Source organism: Pagrus major, chromosome 9 (assembly GCF_040436345.1).
Source record: "Pagrus major chromosome 9, Pma_NU_1.0".
NCBI classification, from domain to species: domain Eukaryota; kingdom Metazoa; phylum Chordata; class Actinopteri; order Spariformes; family Sparidae; genus Pagrus; species Pagrus major.
This window is the reverse complement of record NC_133223.1, coordinates 33,379,436-33,404,351: the sequence shown is the minus strand read 5'-3', so window position 1 is coordinate 33,404,351 and position 24,916 is coordinate 33,379,436. Positions and strand designations below refer to the sequence as shown.

At 40.9% G+C, this 24,916-nt stretch overlaps 1 protein-coding gene across 1 annotated transcript; it reads right to left on the bottom strand.

The window, feature by feature from the left end:
• Positions 1–10,701: 10,701 nt before the first annotated feature.
• Positions 10,702–23,959, bottom strand: LOC141002328 (uncharacterized). Its single transcript, XM_073473624.1, has 13 exons — positions 23,837–23,959; positions 20,664–20,762; positions 20,406–20,572; positions 19,441–19,558; positions 18,750–18,812; positions 16,016–16,096; positions 14,514–14,600; positions 14,199–14,243; positions 14,026–14,106; positions 12,595–12,630; positions 12,160–12,198; positions 11,814–11,978; positions 10,702–11,093 (listed from the first exon to the last, which is right to left on the bottom strand). Exons 1-13 carry the CDS (start codon positions 23,934–23,936, stop codon positions 10,963–10,965), a joined length of 1,212 nt encoding a protein of 403 aa, XP_073329725.1. The 5' UTR covers positions 23,937–23,959; the 3' UTR covers positions 10,702–10,962.
• Between the last annotated feature and the right edge of the window lie 957 nt (positions 23,960–24,916).

The following is a 24,916-nucleotide window of genomic DNA, read 5'->3' as shown; positions in this document are numbered from 1 at the left end:
CCTCTGAGCACAGCTTGTTTATTCGTTTATGGAAAAGGTTTGTATAATTTTTTGTTATTGATTAGTGACTCGTTGACACCAGCTCCAGGAGAAGAGGTGACTCACAGTGTGCCTCGGCCTCTACAAACACTGTGTCTGTTTTTAAAGCTCTTACTCTGATGATCCTGCAGCTCTCAGACTGTACGGCTGCAGAGTAAATAAGAATCCTGATTTAGCCGCCTATAAAGGAGACATTTCCACTGTGAGCTCCATCTACAATAGCTTCTCCTTTATCCTCTTCACCTCCCGATGGATGTCACATATGTAGGCAGAGGGAGACATTGCGGCTGAGTTATGTCCCCGTTTCCCGCTTCCTTCAGGTTGATTTAAACCTCCGGTCCTGTGAATCAGCCATAATGCACGGCCACTGTTTCTCAGATGTGTCACATCTCTATTCATGGCAGCGATCCGTAATGAGACTGAGCGGCGACCTGGGAATCTATCACGCGGTATGGCTGCCCCGAGGGGAGGAGATTGGAGTGGACGGAGGACAGTGAGCCGCTCGTATCAGGAGTTCACCATCCGTCTCCAGGAGTGGGTGGCTCCCGGCGAGCCGCCGCCACACGCTGACGGCGGCTAATCACTATGCTAAACGGCTGCTATAAGGTGCTGTCACCGCCTGACACAGAACTTTAATGTCAGCACAGACAAACCTCCTCCATCCACTCAACATTTAGACAGACCGTCCAGTTCTGCAGGACCGAGCTGATGGATTCTGACATGGACGAGTGAAAGAGTCAGACCGTTTTATTCTTTTACAAGTAATCCATTAAAGAGCTGTGTGTTGTAGTTTTATCAGTTGATCTCTGTCTGGTGTGATCTGAGAGGTGTTCAGTGGTGCAGCAGCGTCAGTGGGATGTGTTATTGTATTTGTTTATGTCTTCAGTGTCGTTGGAGACGTGTTGTTCTCCTCGTGGTTCCTTTTATTATCATTCTGCAGGTGTTTTTGTCCTCGTGTGAATAAATAAAACAAAACTGGAAAAAACACCAACACAGTGACTATTATCTTTAAAAAGTCACGGCCTTCAGTTTCCCCTCATGGACCTTATCTGATAAAACCTTTGTCTGGTTCTGGTCGTGAATGAAGAGAGAATTAATGCATTGATCCCGTTTGAACTGGGTCATGAATCACACACGATGTTTGTTAGTTTGTTGTATTAAAGTCAAACCTCATGTAGTTTGTGTTAAACTACATCGTCTCATCAGCACCAGAACCAGCACCAACATGGAGCCAACTGGGCTCAGAACAGCTCGTAAACAAGATGAACATCACAATAAATCTGCTCGAGCAAACGTTGTCTCCTGATGATGAATCCCGCTGACTTTAGTGCAGCGAGTTTTTCTCTTGTCAGGTGAAATATCTCAACATCTTCTGGATGAATTCTCTAAAAAGTTCAGACGTTCACGTTTCCCAGAGAGATGACCCTCGATGATTGTTGGTGATCCTCTGACTTCTTCTGGCTAAAATGTTTAGACAACTGTTGGATTAACTGCGAGATATATTGCATTCAATTTGGGAATCCCGTCATCAGACCAAATTTTTAATTTGACCTTTACCTGATAAATGAACAACATCCTCTGATTCTCTTGTTAATTAACGTTGCACCTGAAGGCGACTCTGACTGAACACAGTCTGTGTTTTAAACAAACACATTCATCCAGTGTAACTTTCACCTTTATAAGAGATTAATGGAGCAACGAAGTCTCTGAAACGTCCGAGAACCCAACAGGAAGTTTGAGTGTTTAAACTTAAACGTCTGAGTCGAGTACATTTGGAGGCTCATTGGCCCAGAGAGGGAAAACACTTATGGATAATGACACCTCTTGTTCCTCACCCCCTCCCTCACCCCCTCGGCTCAGCACCGCCCGAGTGCTGTTTGGTTGCCCTTTAACACCATCATTGACATGCATTGTATACAAATGAGAGCGCGCCCCTCCCGCAGGGCCGCTCTCAAAGGTTAGCAGCTGCACGCCGCATGGCAGATGAGGGCTTCTAATGAGCAACACGCACCATGTGATTAGTGGGCTGAGTTTGGTCTGAGAGCAGAGACGACAGCAGGTCAGGCGAGTTTGGGATAAAATTGGACACTTGTTAGAGTTCTTCTAATTGGTCGGAAAATACGAGTGCTGACACAGCGTTTTGTTAACGGATACCAGTCCTGGAAATGAATGTAAAATTATCCTAAACGTCCGCCTCAGTGTCGCCCAGAGCAAACTCAGAGTACAGACCTGAGGTTTGAGACGAACAGTCAGAGGCTGTTAGTGCTTCTGTCATTGATCTATAGGAGTTTGAACACAGTGATTTATTTATTAAATGTAAAAAAATCAGCCTGCTGATGAGTTGTAACTGCCCCTGTGAGCTGGAAAACACAGAGATAATTATATAAAATGACATAAACGAGCTTTAAGCCCAATCAAGTTATATATTCACCAGATTTGTTTGTTTGTTGAAGCTTTCTAACCATCTCTGGCATGACTATATACCTAAAGTGCAGCGTTTGCTTAGTTGCTCAGCTGTGTTTGTCACTACTTTTGTACTATTTTGAGGTACTTGTACACTAAAGTGTGGAGGTGAATATCGTACTTTATATTCCACTTTATTTGATAACTTTAGTTACTAGTTAATTTGCTGAAGTTTTAATTAATCTATTATCAGTAATCAGATAAAAACAATTACACTGATTCTGATCTTTAGAAAAATGCTGAATATCCGATCCAATAATTAGTCGGCCCATGGTACACATTTAGATACATTAAGGATAAGTTCACACGAAAAGGAAAACTGAGTCATCGTCTCCTCCCTCCTGATGATGAAAGTCAGGTGAAGTCTCGTAGTCCACTGAACATTTCTGGAGCTTCACAGTTGCAGCATTGTGCTAAACACCTGAAGCAGCTGGAGACTTGATTTAAAACAGAAAAACATGAAATGTCTCCGTACAGCTCGTCTGCTGTGATCCAAGTCTGCAGAAGCCACAAACTGAGTTGAAAGACGTTGTTCACACCTTTTATTAAGACGAAATCTTTAATCTAGCTAAAGCTAATCTTGCTAAAAGCGACCGCACGCAGAAGGTGTAAATGACGTCTTTTCAAATCAGTTTATATGTAATCTGAACCTGATGTGGTTTGTATGAAACTTACAAATTTTAACGCATCTGTGGTTTGCAGAAATTTAAAATAGCAACATTCTGTCGATTGAGCTGATCTTAGTCTGAACATCAGAGGCTTCACAAGGGGCAGAGTTTAACCCAGACTTAGTTAGACCTGACGAACTCTGTATATGTGTGATGATATCATTAATGTGTCGATCAGACATCTGACACCTTCAGCTGGATGTAACACTGAGGCTGTCTGAGGGCAGAGAGGAAGAAGAAGAAGAAGAAGAAGAAGAAGAAGAAGAAGAAGAAGAGAGTCTCTGGACACACACACACACACACACACTCCTACAGAACATATTTAATAAAACACACCACTGTCCGTGTCAACATTACATAACAGTCAATTAACACCATTACGTTTCCCCCAGAATGAAGTCTCTGTGGGTGACAGAGCTGCCAGCAGTGACCATCCTATGTCACATAAATTAACCCCTCGGGGGAAAGAAAGCAGGCGTTCATTACGGCTCATTTTAAGACATCCAGTGTTTTTATCTCCAGCCGACGTTCCCTCCACACAGAGCCGACACTTCGCGGTCAAAATCAATTACTGTAATGAAGCTTCACGTTGTTATCGTGAGGGAATCTAAAAGAAAAACACGAAGATGTCACGATGAGTCGATGTTGACGTCTGTCACTGAGCGGCAGAGACCAGAAAACATGACAAATACATGTGTGTTGTTGGAGGACAGTGTTTATTATCACTTACTGTATGTATGTTTTGTTTTTGTTGACGACGTGAGCATAAATGAATGAATCAGGCTACTGTAGGCTAACGTTAGCTGTGTTAATGTTTAGCTTCAGTTCGTTAGCTTCGAAGCACGTGAGTGAAACACAGGGTGGGACAGTTACGTCCATCTTTCTACATGGAGTTTGCCTCAGATAATGATCAATAAAGACGATGATGAAAAGAGTGAAAACATTTTGACTAAAAGTTGACGAACATGCAGGACTACTGGTCGACTGACGTATGATGTCAGTTTGAAGACAATCAACATTCACTTCATAATGATACGATGAAGCAGAAACCGTCTGTTACCAGTTTAAATCCGTCTCCTAACAACATTAGACTGAATCTAAACTAACTTGTCTCCTGAGTCAAACACTCAGCTACTGATGTGACTTGAATCTTAGTGTGAGCGTGTCGTTAGGATTCAGACACTGTTTGCATTTTAAAAACACTTGTGTGAATAAATTAAGCGGGAGGATCTGTCAACACCGTCCTTGTTGGAGCGTACCGGCAGAAACCGCAGGAAAACCTCAACACAGCATCTATCAACTGCTGCGGCTCAGCAGATGCGTCTGTCTTTGTGATGGTCGATAAAGATGATGACGTGACTTTCCTTCACTTTTGTTGAAAGAGAAAGAGAGGGAGGGAAAGTGTGCATTCTCTTCATCTCTGTGACAGTCTACAGATACAGACCTTAAAACTGTGGTGGGATGATGTCGATATGAATGTCTACAGGTCATTTTCAGGTCTATTAAAAAACAGGTGAGACTCTGAATCTCTAGATGTCGCACCGCTGCAGCCTCGTCTTCAGATTCGACCACGTACAGTGGGGCTACGGCAATTTCTTGCTTCATGGCGACACATCAGCCTTTGTTGCCATGGTCACGCTGTCAACAGAAACTCCAGCTTTTAATAACTTTTCATCACCATGGTGTTAAATTGGCCTGTGAGAATGTAAAGTCGAAGGACGAGTTCATTAAAATACAAAATCTTTCTGTCTGAAAGAGATTTGATTTGCATTTCCACAGAAAAACTCATTGACCCTCTACAAGCCCAAAGCGTCAGTATGTGACGAGTTGGGAATGAGACTCAAAAGTCAACTTTTCTTACAGATAACACCTTTAATGTGCGCTGTTATAATGACTCAGCCACAACAGTAAAGGCTTTCTGATGTTTCCTTCCTTGTTCCTTGATATTTTCTTTTTTTTGGAATCACCCTTTTCCAAGAACACCTGACACAGTTGTTGCCTTCATTGTGTTGAACTGAGCCACCAGTCATCTTCTCTCTTTATTCTTCAGTAACACCTGTTCAGTACCTGAAGCAGTCAAACAGAACAGGTGTCATCGTCATCCTCCTGAGGGGAGAAATCCCATCAGTGTCTCGTCTTTTACAAAGGAGGTGACCAACAAAGGAGGACGTCTACCCTTGATACTCCACCCGTCTCTCCTTTGGCATGCACGGCATGGTGGGTACTGTCAGCGTTTGATGGGTCTTGGCTAAGCCCGTCGCCGTGCGCGGGCCTGACCCTGTCTTCCAGTGGCGGGCCCTCAGCTGGAGATGGAGGATGATAGATGATTTGTCATTGGGGCGATGCTGCGGCGCGGCAGGACCATCCAGCTGGCCTCACTCCCACGGACACCGCTTTGTCACGGACGCACCGCTCAGCCGTTAGCTGTTTGACAGCCTTTTGTCCTGAAAGATGAGAAAAATGCTGTTCCTCTCCTGACTGCTCTGAAGCCAGTGAGAAGAAGAAGAAGAAAATGAAAGGACATCTGCAGCTTCCAGCCTGAGGAGAACCTCGTGGAGAGCTGGTTTAATTACAGAGACTACTCAACGGTGAAAAGAAGGTTTCTGAGCACGGCTTACTGAAACTAAATATGCACAACACAGTCCAACGGGCATGAAACGAGCTGAACACAGCTCCTCTAGAACGAGAGAACAACAAGGGGAAGGATGCTGCGGGATAATAAAGGATCACGCCAAACTGACTGATGATGAGGCCGCTTCAGGCAGCAGCCAGGGACAAAATAATTATGATAGTGAATAAACAAAGCCAAGTGCTGTCACCGACGGTTACTTACAGCTGCAGCAGTGATCCTTCAGCTGTCTCAGGCACTCATTCAGTCAGACCAACAAACCAGAGACAAATAAAAATAAACGTGTGGAGAAGCCATTTTGTGTCTAACTGTACATGTTTTACTGTCCAACAAGAAAAGAAAGTTGCGTCTCATTTAACATTTACAGTATAACACAGATCCAACTGTACTCACCACTGAGGGTGACGCGGGCCAGTGAGGCCCTCAGGGAGCGACAACACCTCCTGTAATCAGACGCTTAATGGGGCAAATTAAATATGCTGTTCGTCTTAATGCAGCTCAGGTTCACAGAATACAGATCAGCACAGGAGCTGCATCTGAACTGAGTCTTTACGAAATGACACGAGAAGACACGGCAGGCGGGGACAGAGAGAGGACAGAGAGAGACAGAGAGAGACAGAGAGAGGACAGAGAGAGACAGAGAGAGACAGAGAGAGGACAGAGAGAGACAGAGAGAGACAGATATTTTCACGTTACTCTGTGAACTGAGGATTTATTTGGACCGACCGTGACTGTGGAGACAAACCAACACTGTTCTGGTGACTGTGGTTCGGTTTGTGTCCAGTCCGAATGAAGTGTGTTTGACGATGAGTTAACGAGGCGATGAAGCTCATCTTAGTTCAGTCAAAGAGAGAAACTTGAACTCAGACGGTGAACAGTTGTATTACTGGCTTTTACATCTCCCAGCTGAAACTACGGGGCTGTGAGACTATCACCTCTGAGCTACACAGTGATCTTAGGAGACAGGACAGGCTGGGGCTAGCTGGTTAGCATGCTAACTTCAGTCTGTGCGACACAGGACAGAGACGCTTAAAAAACACCAACACTGTAGTTTATTCACACTTTGTCTTTTAGATAATTTTTTGACTATTTTAAACTAAAATTCTGTCCGTATCTGTTTGCTAACTCAAACATCCCATGCAAAGTGATTTTAAAGGGAATGAGTCATTGCTTCCTTTGACCTTGGAAGCACCTTGTTGGTTGTAGTAAGTCTGCCACAGCCCTGCCTAATTATCATATTGTGATCTGATCACAACGTGGACAAACTCAAGATAACAAGGACGCTAGTTTTAATACTAGGTGTAATTGCAAAGGCCTTTAAATCAGATGTCATAATCTAGGTAATGATTCCTGAGATGATGTCAGGATACACAGAGAGAGATACAAGTAAATATCCGGTGGAAATGAGGCCAGAGCGACTTTTTAAAGCCCAGCTGACTCTCTGATGTCAACCAAAAAAACACACAGACATGATGCACATATTTTTAGATTCAGTGAGATTTAAACTCACACTATTCAGAAGTCTACTGCAAATAAACTAAATCAACTTAGAAATCATAGGAAGTAAATCGCTCCTCACAGCTGCAGAACTTGCTTCAGAATGATCACGTTTTTAGTTTCTCTTCATTATCACAGTATTTCTGTGATAGTTGTCTGAACATGCATGAGTACATTGCAAACAGGAGCTGCTGATAGCTAACTCAGCATACTTTTAGTTGTGCCAAAAGAAAATATAAGCTTAAAATAACAGGTTGCAGGTTGTCGCAGCACTTCCTGATTACATCCTCCACATTAGTTACAAAACTTAGAGCATGATCATCCCTCAAACTGAAATCAGACAAAGACGAATAATAACACTCGCAACATCTATTATTATGAACTATATTGATGTTTTCTGATTGGTGCAGATATTTGGCTTGTTGTAAACCTGCGGCATCGTGTGTTTCAACATTTAAAACTTTGCTAGTTCATGAGGGACAAAACATTCAGTCAGCCCTCCGTCCATCATTCCTCGACATAATTCAACACAGCACAGACTGGAGACTGAGGCAGCGACACAGAAAGTCTCTGTGGTGACTCAGAGGACCTGGTAATGTGCAGTAACGGCTCATGAATATCTTCCTAAACGTCTCGGCTGCTCAGAGAGTCTGCTGCAGTACTGAGGTGGTTCACACAGGTGAGGAGGACAGCGAGGGCACCCTCATTACCCATTACCCATTCTGTCACCCGCTCCTCCTCCTCCTCCCGACCCCCTCCTCGCTCCTATCATTTATTTATCCACGTCAGCCCTCAATTACAGGCAGTGGTCTGGGGGCCAGGGAGCAGGCCTGGGTGACCTGGGGTTGGTCTGGCTAATGAACAACGGAGTGAGACCCCCCTCATGTTTATTTCCAGCATTCACCCAGAGCGGGGGCCCCAGGAGGACCGGAGGGACGAGGCTGCTGAATTATAATCAGCACTTTGTAGTTTTAATTCGCCTCGCCTGCTCCCATTCTCCGGCCGTCACTCTGCATACGGATGGAGAGACGAGTGGAAGAAAGAGAGGCGTGCCACTAAGAGGGGGACATGATGGCGGTGTGAGTCAGGCTGGCTTCCCCCCCGAAGGGAAACGCAGGCAGATGGATCGGCTGTGAATCAAGTCCCCCCCTCGCTCGGCCGGGAAGTTCCAGTTGCGCCGTAACGACGCCTCGCTTTCTCATGGTGGTCGATCCATTTGCAGCAGCCGCGTCCTGGAATTAAATGTCTCCTTCTGCATTTCAATTTCTTCTTGCTCATCAGTCAGCTCAACTGCTGATGATTAAAACCAGCGTTTCATTTTTTATTGAAGAAATTTCTTATTAATCTTTGAACTCATCTGCCTCCTCTAGCAGCCAGATGGAAGTGCAACAACTCGGACAGGAAGTATCTTTAAAAAATGCCACAATAGATCTGATTTAACCAGCTAATTACAGCAGACATCGATATGAGCTGTGTGATAAAGAGGTGATACATCAGCATGTAAAATACAGTCTCAGTAATAATATCTATTCATACAGAGTTTCTACCAGAGCTTTGAAAGGAGAAGAAAACGCTGCCATTTTACTTTTCTGTAAACCATGGATACATTCATATGTACTTTTAAAGTGTATCATATCATATTTGTACAAAACATGACATATTACATGTTCACATTATTACATGTAATATGAGCTGATGGTTGTGGTGTTAGAGCTCCACAAGATGGCTGCATCTCAACATTTGTACGCGTGAAAGCATTGAATAGTTTTTATGAGACACTGGGACGTCTTCCCACCTTGTGGCAACAGAACAAGGTAAAAACAAGATCATTTCACAACTCTAACCAAGTGGGTTTTTTTTTTTTAAAGAAGGCTGTGAAGCCAGAGACCGCTGTTCATTTATGAGCATGAAACCACTGGATATTTTTATTGAGATTTTATAACAATTTCCAGCCACGTTTCTGATGACAAAAACAGGCATTTTCAGCCACAAAAGGTCTTTTCCTTACCATAACCATGCAGTTTTTGGCAAGAAGGCTGTTGAGCCAGAGACCACTGCTCTAGCTTTTGTTTAAACATTTGTTAGTGTGAAACCACTGGACAACAAGATGTCAGGACGTGTTTTAGCTGTATTTTTAGCGACAGAACCAGGTTAGTCAAACATGATCTTTTCCTAGTTCTGTCCAGGTGGTTTTTGGCAAGTAGGCTGTCGAGCCAGAGACCACTGTTGGAGGTGGACTTTGTGTGAAACCACTGGTTAGTTTCAATGAGACCTCAGGACGTTTTCTGGTTGTTTTGTGGCAACAGAACCAGGTAAGCAAAAATGTTATCTTTTTCTAACCCTTTTGGAGAGAAAGCTTTTGAAACCAGAGACCACTGTTCAAGATGGTGTTTTAACATTTAGAAGCATGAAACCATTGGATAGCTTTGAAGAGATTCAGGTTGGGACAATCTCCAGCCATCAGGACATTTTCCAGACATATCTGTGGAGACAGAGCCAGGTTAACAAAAATGTTAACTTTTTCTAACCCTAACCAAGTGGTTTTTGGCGAGAAAGCTGCCAAGCCAGAGACCACTGTTCAAGATGGCTTTTTAACATTTCTAAGCGTGAAACCACTGGATGGTCTCAATGAGAAGTTGGGAAGTTTTCCAGCCATGTTTGTGGCAACACAGTCAGGTGAGCAAAAAACGTAATCTTTACCCAGAGACCACTGTTCGAGACAGAGTTTTAAATTTGTAAGCGTGAAACCACTGGATATTTTTATCGAGATGTCAGGAGTAGTTTCAGTCGTGTTTGTGGTGACAGAATCAGGTATTTTGGGTCAAAACATGATCTTTTTCTAACCCTAACCAAGTAGTTTTTGCACCTGAACCTTTCAGGAGCATAAACACAGCGTTGTCACAACATATCACTGAAAACTGAACCTGAAGAAACGTAGTTGTGATCTGTGGTTTGATCTTTGACATTCAGATAATTTCACCACAGACTGCAACTTAAATGCTGGACATCCTGCGCTGTGTCTCCCGCTCTCTAACGGTGGCACAGGACATTAAACCTTCACAATATAATTCTGACTTAATCCCCATGTTAGCGTTCAGTCACTGTGATCCCATTTGATGTGAGCTCGACATGTGTATCTACAGTTTGTTCCCAGAGGCATCAGGGAAAAAGTGCCTGAGCCAGCTGTGTCAGAAATCATCCCTCATCACGACTCCTGTCCTTCAACGTGACCTCTTCATCTTCGCTGACCTCTGCAGAATCTTCTGTGGTGATGTTGCCGTGGACTGAAGGTGACAGTAAACGTGACGCTGATGAGCAGCAGGGGAGGAGGATTGATGAGGACAGAGAGACAGACAATGATTGGAGGCTGACAGCTTCATATTAGTAACTAACAGAGCAGAGAAGTGATGTCTGAGGAGTTTTATTCCACAAAGTTTTATTCGCACGATTTTTTGTTTACATTCATTTAAGCTAATGTGTTTGGTTACAAAGTGAAACTGAGCTGAATGCAATTTAAAATGCTGTGTTTTATGAATATGTAATAAGAACCAGCTGTGAACATCATTAGCAGCAGTGCAGCTCTGTGACTTATATCCCCCGTGAGACTGAGCCTGCCAGTCAACCCATCAACAGCTGAACCACCATTCTTCTTCATTGGTGCCATTTCTAGACACACTGCACTGCGACGTCTTCGCCGTGTCCGCAGTTGTGGGTACCGACTCCAGAATGTGGGCAGTCAAAGACACTCGACTCTGTTCCTGTGCATCGCAGCTCATCCAGCCAGATCCGACCGGACCCTGCAGAGGAACAGCAGTGTTACGAGTCAGACGTGGGTCACTCCACAACAACTCACCCAAAATCCAGGACTTTTCTCAGTTCATGTCACAGATTATCTTGAAACATTCATGTTGAAACTTCTATTAAATTCATGGGACCCTGCAGAATCCTGTAGCTGTACTCTGAATACTTTTAATTCATTTTTGAAGTTTGGCCTTCAGAGCTAAATGTCAATATTTTTGTGATTCTCTGTGTTTATTCTGAACCTCAGCAACGTCTTTTTTTTCACTGGATTGGGTTGAAATTTGTCCTGAACATCCAGGAGACCCTAAGAAAACTTGGATACATGTATTCATTTAAATAATTGCTGCTGAATGTTTACAGTAATCAAATTAATAACAGGAAGTCATTCTTAAAAATTCATATCTCCATTAGTTTTCACTTTCTTGCAACCAAATTGGGTTCTGTGTAGTATTGAAGTAGTTAGACATCACATCTAGAAGTTATTCAGTCCTGCATTAAAAATTGAGTGCCATAGCTTTTGTTAAATAGCTAACCCTAACCCTTTGCTTATGATGATTTTAAATTATAAGCGGCTGTAATATCACATTCAGTATTTTTATTTCATCTGTAGACATTTGTTCTGTGTTGTCTGATACCTACTGAGCCTAAACAATTTATGTGTCTGCTCAGTAGCTGAAAATAAACATAATAAGCTTTAAAGGCAGCAGACTTCTTACCTGCTTCGGCTTGAAAGACAGAAGAAGCTCTGGTGTAGCCCAGCATCCTACAGATCACCGTCCCGTCATTGGTGTCGAAGCTGTCATCACAGACGGTGCCCCATTCTCCGTTGTGCTTCACCTCCACTCGCCCTCGGCGTCCGCTCGGCACCAGACGCACGATCACTGTGGGGACACAAAGGAGCAGCTACGAAACAGAAACCAGTTCATTCAGCTGCAGTTCCCCTCAAACTCCCTACGTTGCCACTGGTTTGAATGATTCAGAAAAACCTCAAATTTCTCTCTACACGAGCCTCGAGGTTGAAGCTTCCTTCTCTTTGACCACATCAGTCCTGTGCAGACTTACTGTCTGGATCTCCCTTGGCTCCTTTGAGTCCTTGAAGTCCTGGAAGAAATGTGGAGGGAAAACATTTCAAATATATCTTCAAACCAAACTGACACTTGACATGAATTTATATGACCGTAAACCATCAACTGAGAATAAAACTGCAGACACTGTATTTGTTACCCACACATGTTTTAATGTTGCAGTTTTATCTATAGGTGCAACATTAAACAGATTTTTGGTCTTAAACTCATCCGTCTTTCTTTCTGCCTCAAACACACACAGAGTGAAGCACAGAGCTGCCGTCCATCAGAAAACATACAACTTAGAAAGTTCAAGTTTGAGTTCAGCTGTTCTCTGATGTTTTCTGTAACTTTAAATGCTTTGTACAGTTCATCACATGTGGAAGAAACGTGAGTCTAAATCAAGTTTCCTGCAACTTGAACACAGACTTACCTTGAGCTCCTTTGGCACCAGGAGGTCCCGCTACACCTGGTGACAAGACAACAAAATGAGATCTGATGAAAGACACCGAGTGGAAACCAACAAATGAACACGAGTGGATTAAAGGTAAAAGCAACGTCTGTAATTCACCTGTGAAAATGTGAATTTCTTATGTGGACATTTTCATTCATGTTACAGTGTTTTATTTTCACGTTAAAACTTTTGCTCACGTGTGAAAATGTGGAATTCACATGTGAAGTTAATTTAATGTGATTTCGTGTGCTGTGTTTTGTTTACACATCCCTTATAAAGAAAAAAGTATATTTCATCGTATCAACAATATAATTGAGGTAAAGAAACCTTAGTGCAAGTATACTTTTCCTTTTTGTGCTTAATTTAAAGTTTATTTAAAATGTACATCTATTTTAAGTCATTAAGTTTAACTTCAATGTGCTAAAACTAAATACTAATTACTGCAACTAATTCAACAATATTCAGTGTTAGTTTGTTGTAAGTGTATTGTAAATCGTACATATGTTGTATGTATACCTATAGTATAGTGGTAATTTTGGTCACGAATAAGGAGTATACTCGTTTTCATTTCGTTTGTTATATTCGTCAGTTTATACTCTTGAAGCGTACTTTAGTTTTACTTCATTATAAGTGTATTTTAGTAGACTTACCACTTAAGTGTTCGTTCTTTTAAGTTGTACTTAAGTGCACTCATGATTAGTTGGCCTACAAGTATACTCAATGATACTACGCTTTCATATACTATACTTCATATACTATACTTCATATACTAGTATATGAAGTATAATACACTATACTTCATATACTATATTTTTTTTTGCACAAGTGAAATGTAAATTCTACATGTGGATATTTACATTCATATGTCGCTTGTGCAACTCTCCAGTTCACATGTGACATTATTTTCTTTCTTTGATTTTTGTAAGTGTACAGTTCAAGAGGTCGGATCAACAACAACAACAAAATATGTCTTCTGAATCACTTGATGTGATCGTTAGCGGGCAGCGGTCCTTTAATTCAGGTGAAGCACACTCAAATTAAAATACAACATGTGTGGATTAACAACTTAAACTGGACCTAACAACATATGAACACCAGCAGCTTGCTCATCAGGGTAAACTTTATGAGAGCAGTTACCGACCGCCCCAAATTTGAACACAGAAAACTGACTACTGCTATTATATATATGGAATATTAGTGTAGCTGATGTTGTAATAATACATATTATGTGCTAATATTTAAAATATAGTACACGATTTGGGCCAACTCTTTTGGGGAATCGTTAGTTAATTACACGAGAAAATGTGTATATAAAGTTGTGGCTGGATTCACAGATAAGGCAGGAAGCTTATTCATGGCATGTAAACTGACATGACATTTAATAAATACATATAATAGTGTGCAGCTGACCTGGAGGTCCCGGTGGACCAATGCTCCCAGTGTCTCCTTTTTGTCCATCAGATCCACCAACTCCAGGAACCCCAGGAGATCCTGGTGGTGAACAACAGATCAACAGAAATGCATTTAGTACCTCACACATGAGTAAACATATATTTACACAGCAAGAAAGATTCTTTAGGCACCTTTTTCTCCAGCGCTCCCTGTGTCACCTTTGTCTCCATGAGGGCCTGAAGGGACAAGATTCAGAAGTCAGACATTAAAGCCTGGCTGCTGTTCAATCACAGATAATTCGATCTCTGAAACAGCATTAAGATGATTAAAGTCCTGAAACACTAGAAGTTTTATTTAAGTGTTAGCAGCTCTGTATGGAAGGAGATCCCCAACATCTATTCAAGAGCAGAAAAACTAATTATTGTAAGAAATTAAAGAATTATTTCAGGATGTTTTGACCTCCACTTTGGTGCCACGAACTCTTCAACCAATATCCAGACTCTTACCTTGGGCTCCAGTGTCTCCTTTCTCTCCCTTTGCACCTGGTCCCTGATCTCCTGGGGTTCCTGGGGGCCCAGGTGGACCGCTGGTACCTGCATTCACACAAACACACAATCAGAGTGATGATTTTGTTAATTTTCTGGCCTCACATCTTTATTTTAATAAATGCAAGCTGTGCAGATCGTCCTCATCCATCGGGTGGAATAACAGTGTGTCAGCAGATTTTCTGAAGATGACCAGAAGTTAAAGGAGGAACAGAAACTGTTTCTTCACATCAATCTGCTGAGAAATGTTTCCACCCATGAACGGAGCTAACATGATATGAAACCAGTGATGGTCACGGTTCTGTTTACAGTCAGTCAGTATGTGCGTCACACAGTATGAGGAACACATTTTCAGGATTTCTCCCCTTCAGCACCACCCTGTTACTTTTCCTAATGTATTTATCCTTTGCAGACATTTGACAGCTGCTCCTGTTGACCAGAAGTCATTAACAAGCTGCTAAAATCAATATTTTTTTATGATCATGACATCCTCTGACAAAAATAAACAACATTACTGTACAGATAAATCCTCTGATCCCCACAACATGCTGGTGAGCTGGAAGACATGTTTTCATTATAAAATTACCAAAATTACACCATTTATCAACCAGAAACAGGAGAAATAATCGTTGGATTTTCACATATCCAACAGCCCTTGAATGAATCACGCGTGATTAATGCCTTTGTCAGGAAAAATAACCAAATCTAAGCTTAAAATAGTGACACTTTACTTCACTTTTCACTTTTACTTAAATCTGCATGTCTCAGCAAACGTTTGCCAAAAATAAACAGTTTGCATGAACCAGATCCTGGAAAGAAACTTGAATTAATTAATATAATATCTATAAAAACAGATGGATTCAGTTTTATTCTTTAACTCTACTAACACAAGCAGTTTCTGGGCATTTTTACACACATCCATTTGTGTGTTTGTTGGTTTGTCAGCAGGATTACACAAAAAACTACTGAACACATTTCCATTAAACTTGGATGGAGGATGGGCCATGGCCCAAAATAGACCCCATTAACTTTTGGTGTGAATCCAGGATTGTTTTTCTCACTTTCTTGAACACTGCCTGATGGGTGTTTTTCAACATTTTTGTTAATTTCTCAGGCAATAATGCATGAACAAATCAGATGTATATAGTTGGCTCGTATCTGGATGTTTTCATGGACGCTTGTCTTTTATAGATGGTATATGGTAACAAATAGGAATAGAAACCTGCAACTAAAACCCATGAGGATTCAGGTACCAACAGTTTAACACATCTTTCATAGTTTTAGAAGTATATCCACATGGTTATGGTGGATTTTGGTGCAGATCTGTGGGAAGATTAAACTATACACTTGCAAATGCTTTAAATCAAAATCTGCTGAAAGAAGAGTTTTTAAGAAAACATGCTTCCAACTCACAATAACAAGAACATTTTCCCCACAAATAATCGTAATGAAACTCATCTGACCATTAACTCCTGGCTCTCCTCGTTCTCCTTTGAGTCCTGGGTCCCCTTTTGGTCCTTGAGGTCCAATGACACCACTGTCACCTGGAAAGAATAATACAGGTATGTAACCGCTGATCACTTTATGATGATTTATCACTAATTAACACAAACTAACAGTGATGATACTGGCTGCAAATTTAAAACTCAAAAAAACAGAATGTACAGAAGTAGAGTAAAAAGTACAATATTTGGAAATACTTAAGTAAAGTACCTTGAATTAAATACAGTACTTGTGTAAATGTAAAACGATGACTAATTAATATTCCCTAACCCCCCTCACCCTAACCCTGTTCTGTCCTGTTTTGGGAAGGGTCAGTACAGTCAAGACCAGTTCTTCCTTTGGAAGTACATTCAGCAAATTTAATGCAAGAAGGTGCAAAATAAATCTGCTGATTAGATTTTGTACCAGAAAACCGCAGGGCTACAGGACAGTCTGACCAGTGGCTGTCGAAAAATGGGCAAAACTTAATTATATTGAGTCAACATTAACTGGAATCAACTGTTGTTTGTTCCTGTGTAATATCAAAGATAACCACACCCAAAGATTGCCAAAGATCATTAACACAAACTGTAAGCTTCATTAAGGTCTCATAGTGGTGCTCTGGGGTCGTGTTCTGGGGTCGGCCTATAGAAATATCTGCCTCAGACTCTGTGTAGTGCTTCATGCAACATTAATAGGGAGTTTTGGGTTAACTTTGGCTAACAATAATAATGAATGATCATCAGGGATCATTTTTAATCATGATAAATAATAAGATCCAATTTACATTATTACTTTAATGCAGGACTGGAATGCAGGGCAGTAACAGTCAGAGGATTGTCTCTTAAATTTGACTCGGGCTGAAACATGTGGTAGTAAAAGCTAAAGTACAAAACTTCTGTTTCACAGGGCTGGTAGCACGCTGTGGCTCTATCTCTGGCAGGAAATTCAGGAAATTCAAATGCTGAACTGATATTCTCACAATTTCTACAGAGCACTTTCAACTTGAATCGCTAACAGCAATAGCAAATGGCAAGTGGCAATTCATAATAATCAAATGGGTTATAAATTTGATCGATAAATCAATTCTCACCACACTGCAATTGTTTGTAAGTATAAATCAACGTCTACTCCTGTAGTAGACTAGCGGGGTTAGATGTAAAGACTTTAGACTGAGGGGTTCAAGATGTGAATCTCAAATTTTAGCACTGGCCAAATAATGTTGAAATTAATATCGCACATTTATGAATGATTGCCAACGGTACACTGCCTCACACGGGGCACCATATGTAGTGCTTCATGCAACAGTAATAGGGAGTTTTGGGTTAAATTTGGCTTTCAATAATTATTAATGATTATCAGGGATAATTATTAGTTATGATACATAATAAGATCCAATTTACATTAGATCACCTCTGGGTACCACCCTTGAAGAAGGGAAAAGAGCCAATTCACCAAATCAGTCTCAGAAAAAGGTACTTAACTGTTTGTAACTCTGATTAATAATTAACTTAATAACTACAACCAAAATTACCATAAAAGGTAGTAATGGTTGAAGGATTTTGGAGTAGAGTAGAGGTTGGCAACATTCACTCTTGTACAATATTAAATGGACAGCATGAAGGTTCAAAAGTATTTTATTTAACACAAAGATGAAAACACACAATCTATCTAACATGTAATATATACTGCTATGCTATGCTATGCTATATGCTATCTAGGCCCAGTTCAACGTTACCAGTCTTTGAAGAAAAGGCGCTGGTGGTTCCTTGGCTGATGAGCCAAGCAGGTGAAGATTGTAATTCCAATGTTGAACAATGCTATTCTGGTCTGATGAAAGACAGCAGGTGGAGGAAACTGGTCGCTCCTTTCCTTTACAAGGATAGCAGCGCGGTGCTAACTTGGTTCATGTTCCTTGGATTGTTTAGTTAGATGGTGAGCTTTGCATTGCAGCTCCTTGTGCTAACTAAGCTGGAATACTAGCAGGACCTTGCATCGCTGCTGTGAGGAGAAGTTCTTTGGGCCTGCTGCAAATGCAGCTGGCAACTCTCAGCAGCTGTTAGGCCAGAAGAATCCAGAAGAAGAGATCTTGAGGGCGGGCAGCCCCATGGGGAGAGAGGTGGAGAAGAGACAGAACAAAGGAAGGAGCTAGAGTTGGAGCACCTAGGTGTGAAGACTGGAGAATTCTGGGAAACTGAGTTCAGTTCAGAGTCCATTTTGAAATCCACAACGACTGAGCTACATCTGTGGGTCCCAACATCTGTAATGTGTCGGCTTCAGTAAAAGTCCAGCTCTGATAGAGATCTCATTCAGGAAATGTCAGTGCTCTGACTAAGTTGCGAGGCTCTGTGAAATAATGGCTGCAGCTCATCCATCAGCTGGTTTTCATCATGCGGCCGTTTGACAAGAGATGACAGGTCATCATCGGTGGACCTGCAGCTGAAAGCTAATGCCTCCTGCTGCACACATATGCACCTCAGCTAAATCTGTCCTGATGAAATTAACTTTTTACACTCAGAAACTTTTATTCTGTTGTTGTTTTCTAGCTCAGAGTCTCTGACACTGCCGGAGTAACAGAATTATAAACAAAAACAATATAGTTAAGATGCTTTTGACAGAATTGTAGCTTGTTGTAGTTGAGGAAATCTTTGGTTGTTAAACCTTTCACACTTTAATTAACTTCAACTTTATCTTTAATGCTTCAGGTTGACTCACCTTTGGGGCCTTTCTCTCCTGGTGCACCTGATGGTCCATCTCTACCCGGAGGACCAGGAAGTCCTGAGGACACACACATAAACCCTGCCTTTTAAATTCAGTCCAGGTTGTTGTCTTAAATTTAGTTGTGACTATCGGCCAAAATGTCCTCACTCAGGTTTGTCTTGCTTCACTTGTGAGGACCCTCATTACTAGCCCATTAACCCCAACCATCACTACTAATTGCCTAAACCCAATCCTTAGCCTAAACCTAAGCTAAACCAGCCACATTATAAGATAGGGGACAAACCACTTAAGCATTTTGAAAAGAAAAATCTGTATTTTAAATCTCATTTTGTGACAAAGTCACTGAACTTTTTAAGCAGTTTTTTTTAAAAATCAGATTTGACTGGTGATTTTAGGGTTAGGGTTAGGGTTTACATGAGCAGTTTCTATTTCTCGGTGACCACTGAAAGTGAAGTTCTGGTTCTTCCCATTCATTTAGATAGAAACCGGGTCTTGTTAGCCCAGAATAACTGCCAAGATGGCTGCCGAGTGGCGAGACTCGCCTTAAAAGGACTTTGACGATACCAAATTTTAACCAAACCTTTTAAAACCAAGTCTCAATCTTCAAACAGCCAACTGAAATTTTTAGTAAGACACATGCTCACTCACACACACACATGCACACACACACAGGTGTGTGTCCCACCTGCTTTGCGGCTGATGTTTGTCAGTTTGTTGTCCATGTTGTGGGTGCTGGTGTTGAGCAGCTTCAGGTCCAATCTCAGTCGGTCCAGCTGACCCTCCTCTCCACACATGCTCTGGACCTGTTGTAATGGCAACCAACAGAAACATGACTGTCACATTAAAGCAATAAATCATGACTAGCTTTAAAGTTAGACTATGTTACTCTTGTTGCTGTTAATGAAGGAAGTGTGCATGCAGCCTGTTACATTTACTCCTGCGTACAGTCATGCTAGTGGCTTTGTGTGTTTTGTGGTTAAATGCTAATGCCTGTTTGCCACCATGCTTTTACAGTTTAGTGTGTTAGCATGCGAATATTTTCTGATAAGCATCAAATAGCTACAATATACAGCTGGTGCACCAAGCCCCCATGATGAGTGCCAGTCTTTGAAGTTTTCGTAGTGGCCAAACTGTGTAAGTACATCGTCACATGATGCACTGGTGCCCAAAAAGACTTTTTCCCATAAGCTAACATTGTGGACGAAGTGTCTGTAAAACGGTGCATACATTTATTTTAGCTTCACAACCCCCAGGACTCATATGACCATCATAAGTTGAGCCATTCAGTCCTTTAACATTTGGAAAGTGTTAAAGCAGCACTGAGCAGCTTTCATAGGAACAAACGGGGCATCGTCTCTGAAGCTGTACCAGGATTTTCATTGTTAGATCAATGTGTGGCCGATGGTGACGTCAGTTCAAAAACTACAGCTTGGACAAATTAGAAGTTTGACCAGGAGAAAACCCAAACGATCACCAGAGTTATTAAGATGAATCTTTTGGGGAACATGAATATCTGTACCAACCTGTGTCTGTAAGAGTTAAATAAAGATTATGCTGAGACATTTTTTTGTAGTTCAATCCAATCAAATCTTTCCTTTGACTTTGTTTGCAGTCATTGGGTTAAATGTGAGGTATAAACATCAGGAGGACCTGGCTCTGCAGCGCCCACAGGTGGCTCCTCAGGGTCTTGGTTTCTTGACTGTTGTTTCGGAGCAGAGTCTGGAGGGCTTCGTCATCCTCTTCTCCACCCAGAGAAATGTGATTGGACGTCAGCTTCTGTGTTCTGGGGCCAGACAGTAAGGACTGCAACGTGAAAACTGAGACAGAGGAAAAATAACATTGTATCAGTAATTTCATTCACGTCCCTTCTCTTCAATATATTACATCTAAAAAATAATATGCAGTTACCTTTATAAATGAGAAAGGCGTTGAGGGCGGTCTGCAGGATGAGGTAAATAACGATAACGTAAAAACACCACGGTCTTCTGGGCCTCGCTGGCTTCAGATCTGAAACATTTAAAGCAACAGGATGTGATCAGCCTCCCTCAGAAAACACATCCAGGGAGAAAAAAAAAAGTCATTTCAGGAGACGAAAAGTAGCCCGGTCCATCCAGCTGATACAAATGCTTTTATAAATTTGCAAAGCTCTGAGCATAAATGTCAGCTGTCAATCACGATAAAAAATAAAATAAAACCTGGGAGGAAATGGAGATGGGTTTCTTTTTGTCGGCAGAAAAGTCAAGAAAGTGACACCAGAGCAAACTGGCTGTGACTGAGAGGTGAACTACTGTCCTCTCTGAAGGGTTCAGAGGTGGATGAGAGTGCATGAGAGGCAGCAGGGTGAGAGGAAGATGATGATGATTGTTTTTAGTTTGTTTGCATTTCATCTTAGAAAATTAAGTAGATTATATAAGATGTTTCCTTATTTTGAGCTGTTGCAACACCCCAGTCTCACAGAGGCTGTAGTAGAAGCAGGCGTGGCAATAATGGTAGTAGCATCATTAGCTTTAGCTGCTGTATTGTTACAGTTACAGCAGAAATAGTAGCTGTGCAGTATTAATCGGTGGTAGCAGCAGATTTGTGCAGGAAATGCATCGGCCAAGTAGCAAAACTGAAAGTACCATCTCCTCTTGCCATGAAACACCACTGATGAGTGATTTAATGGCTACAGTGTTAGGATGAGTAACAGTGGGGTAAGATGAGCTCAAAGTTATTTGTTTCAAATAAAAGTTACTGTATATGTACGGTCATGGGGTCAGGGTGAACTGAGCTCTCTAGAGGTAGACAGCCACAGTTAAATACTGATATAAAGATGACACAAAATCAAACAATTATGAGTTTAAAGGTGCTATTTGTAAGAAGAGTCTCATTCCCAGCTCATCAGATAAAGATGCTCTGGGATGGCAGGACGGGTCGCCCTCCATCGACTGTCTAGTTATTTGCTATATTCCTATTTTGTGAGACCTTTTATTTATTATAAAGACTCATTTATTATCTCACCTATGCACAGCTGTGTTTTCTGTCCTCCTACTTGTTAAAAACTCTTTTAAAAAGCTTTAAAATGTTGGCGCGGTCGCTTTAATCCTAGGAGACATTTACAGCAGGACCCTTGTGTTTCTCTCAGGAAGCCTCTCGAACAGGAAGGATGACACTTTGCTGCCACCTGCTGGTCCTGACTGTCACTTCAGTCACTTTCAGGTTTAACAGCAGCTGCTGATGTGTTGTAAAGCAACAGAGATTAACATGAATGTCACCAACAGATGCTGCTGCTTTTAACAACCAATCTGAGAAATAAAACAATCTCTTTGATAATAATTTAATAATATTAGTTTCTTGCACAATGCAAATAGTTTCCATGCAGTTCTTGTTTCTTCAGGGTTTGATGTGAGAACATTTCCTGTTTACATGCACACATTCTGTTTACACTATCTGTCCAGTACCAGCTTTTTTTTTGCAACCATGCAGATTTAATCATATTAGTTCTCCAAGTTTAGACATCTGCTGTGAAAGAGGATCGTTGACTGCTGTTCTGGTCGCAGGTCAATCGGTCAAATCATCGTTTTCTAAGAAACACCACCAAACGCTGAAGAAGGAAGGAACCAAACAAAGAAATTCTGCCAACGTGCAGTGACTGAAAAACAGAGTTCTTCTTTTTTGTCATTCTCTATCTCCTTATTACTTCCTGTGTTTGGATGCAAACGCTCTTGAAAGTCATTTTAAACTTTTCTTATTCTGACAGTAAAATGATCTTTGAAGTAAAACTTCTTTGTGAATTATGATTTATAACAACACTGCTGATCCCATGAAGACAAAGGCTCACAGTTACTTAACGAGTGTATCCTGTTTTAAACATCTCGAAGTTTCTGTTCTGTACGTTTGACTTCAGTTACATTTTGTGTGGCATCAAGGAGAGCTTGAAAAGGGAAATAGAAACTGTAAACTTAAAGTAGGTTAAAAAAAATGAATTACGAAATAGAAAATGGAGAAGCAGACAAGTGAGTTACTATGTTTGATTTTGTGGTTAAATATAAATATAACTGGAGACTGTTCCTCCTGTCCTTGAGTTGCTTTTACCAACTCTGCTGGCTTCAATAAGTAATTAATGCAAGAAAAGTGTGTTGAAGTTAGTGATGACATGTCTGATTCTGATGTTTTGGACTGTGGAGTACCTCAAGGCTCTGACCTCGGCCCCAACTTGTTTCCTTGTATATGTTTCCATCTGGTGCCTTTTAATTCTTTAATTTAATAAAATCTCTTTACTGTTATGTGTTCGACATGAAGCTGTACTTTACAAACATGAAGATCTCAGTAATATAACTCATGTAGATGATAGTGGGACTGTATGACAGGCTGCATGACACTAAAAAATTTTAAATTTGGGTGTTAAATTGGATTAAAACTGCACAAACCAGATCCTGAAAATAAACATTACATTACATTTTAAACATTTTCTTAAAGTTTTCTAATATTGGTAACACATGTGGGCACAAAAATGTTGATTTCCATTTTATTTTTCAACTTTTGTAGAATAAATTATCAAAGTACGTTAATTCTTTTTTGTGTTTTATGGCGTGAAAACTGAACAATGTTTGAGCTCTCTGTACATCCTGACTGTGCTGTTTCCATTAAAGAGCAGGACTTATATATTAATCATTGCGAGACAAAAGCAACTAAACTGCCCAAAGGGTTAAAAGCGTTACTGAAATCATGTTTTTCCCTGTAAATATTTCCAAAATTAAAACAATTTCATCATTTGACATTATTGACAAGTTAGTCATTTTTAGGGTAAATCCATTGTAATTCATTATTCTCAGGCCAAGAAGCTGTAGCTCGTCTGCAGATTGAAAGTTAAAGCCTGTCAGGTACGACACAGTGAGGTAAATGAAAACATTTCTGTCCTCATTCAAAAACAGAAATACATAAACTTAAAGTCTCTCAGTTTGGCTGAATGACTTAAAGAATTAAATACAGAATTAAAATTCTGTAAATGTTGTTACTATATTACTCTCTTCTTAATGGAAACTCTTTTCCATTTATTTATTTTTTTTAATGCTTTTTTTAAACTCTATCATTTTACTCACCGTCAGGCTGGAAACTGTAGAGATCAGTCCGGCTCAGTGACATGTCAAACAGTGGGTTATTTTGGGTGTACGAGACACGATCGTTCAACACCGTCTCCATCGTCTCCAGAGTCCAGAGTCCAGAGTCCCCTTCACTTCCTGCTTCAGGGACTCTTGTACCCCCCTGAGAGTGATGTTAGGAAAATGTGATTTCTCTCCAGATTGCAACAGAATCTCCTCTTGACACGGATCGAAGCAGAGGAAGGAACTGCATCGGATTTAAAGCTGAGGTGGACAAAAATCAGCCGCAACACACCCAAGAAAAGCCACTCGATGGAAGAAAGAGGAAGGTGGTATTTGAGAACAGATGTAAGAAGGCCTTGCAAAGCAGAAATACAGATTATTATTGTCATATTAAGGATAAAGTTTGAATCATCATGTCCGCTGAAGAAACCAGACAGGATCCTTTTTTACCGTCCTTTACTGCTTTTATTTTTTTTTACCTTTAATCTTTTTAATGCCCATAATCTTTATCGTTATTCTGTTATTTATTTATTTATTCCCTCTCCCCTTCTTTTTCTGTGATTTTGCCTGTTTTATGGCTTTTATTCCTTTTACTTGTAGTTAATCATATTGACTTTTTGTGTTTTTACATTTTCTGTTCTGCCTTCTTGTTTTAACTCACCTCACACTCGGCTTCCTCGTGTTTATTCTGTAATATCGTCTTCCTGAGTTTTCCTGCTTTTGCTCGTTTGTCAGACTCTGTTTTTAAAGATGCTTTGTAAATAAAATGTATTATTGTTATATTATGATAACAAGCTGCAGTAGAGGAGAAAGGGGCAGGTTGAGACACATTAGTCACAGACACATGCAATGTTAAACTGCATCCACACTCTCCATCTCCAGCAGCAGGTTGTCAACCTTTTCGAGTCATGACCCCACATAAAAATCAGGATGGATTTGGACACCAACCTGACATCCAGCAGGAGGATAACAACAGACTTTATTCATACAGCACCTTTAAAAACAGAGTTTACAAAGTGCTTTGACAAACAAGCAAAAGCAGAAAACTGATAATATAACAGAATAAACAGTCAACAG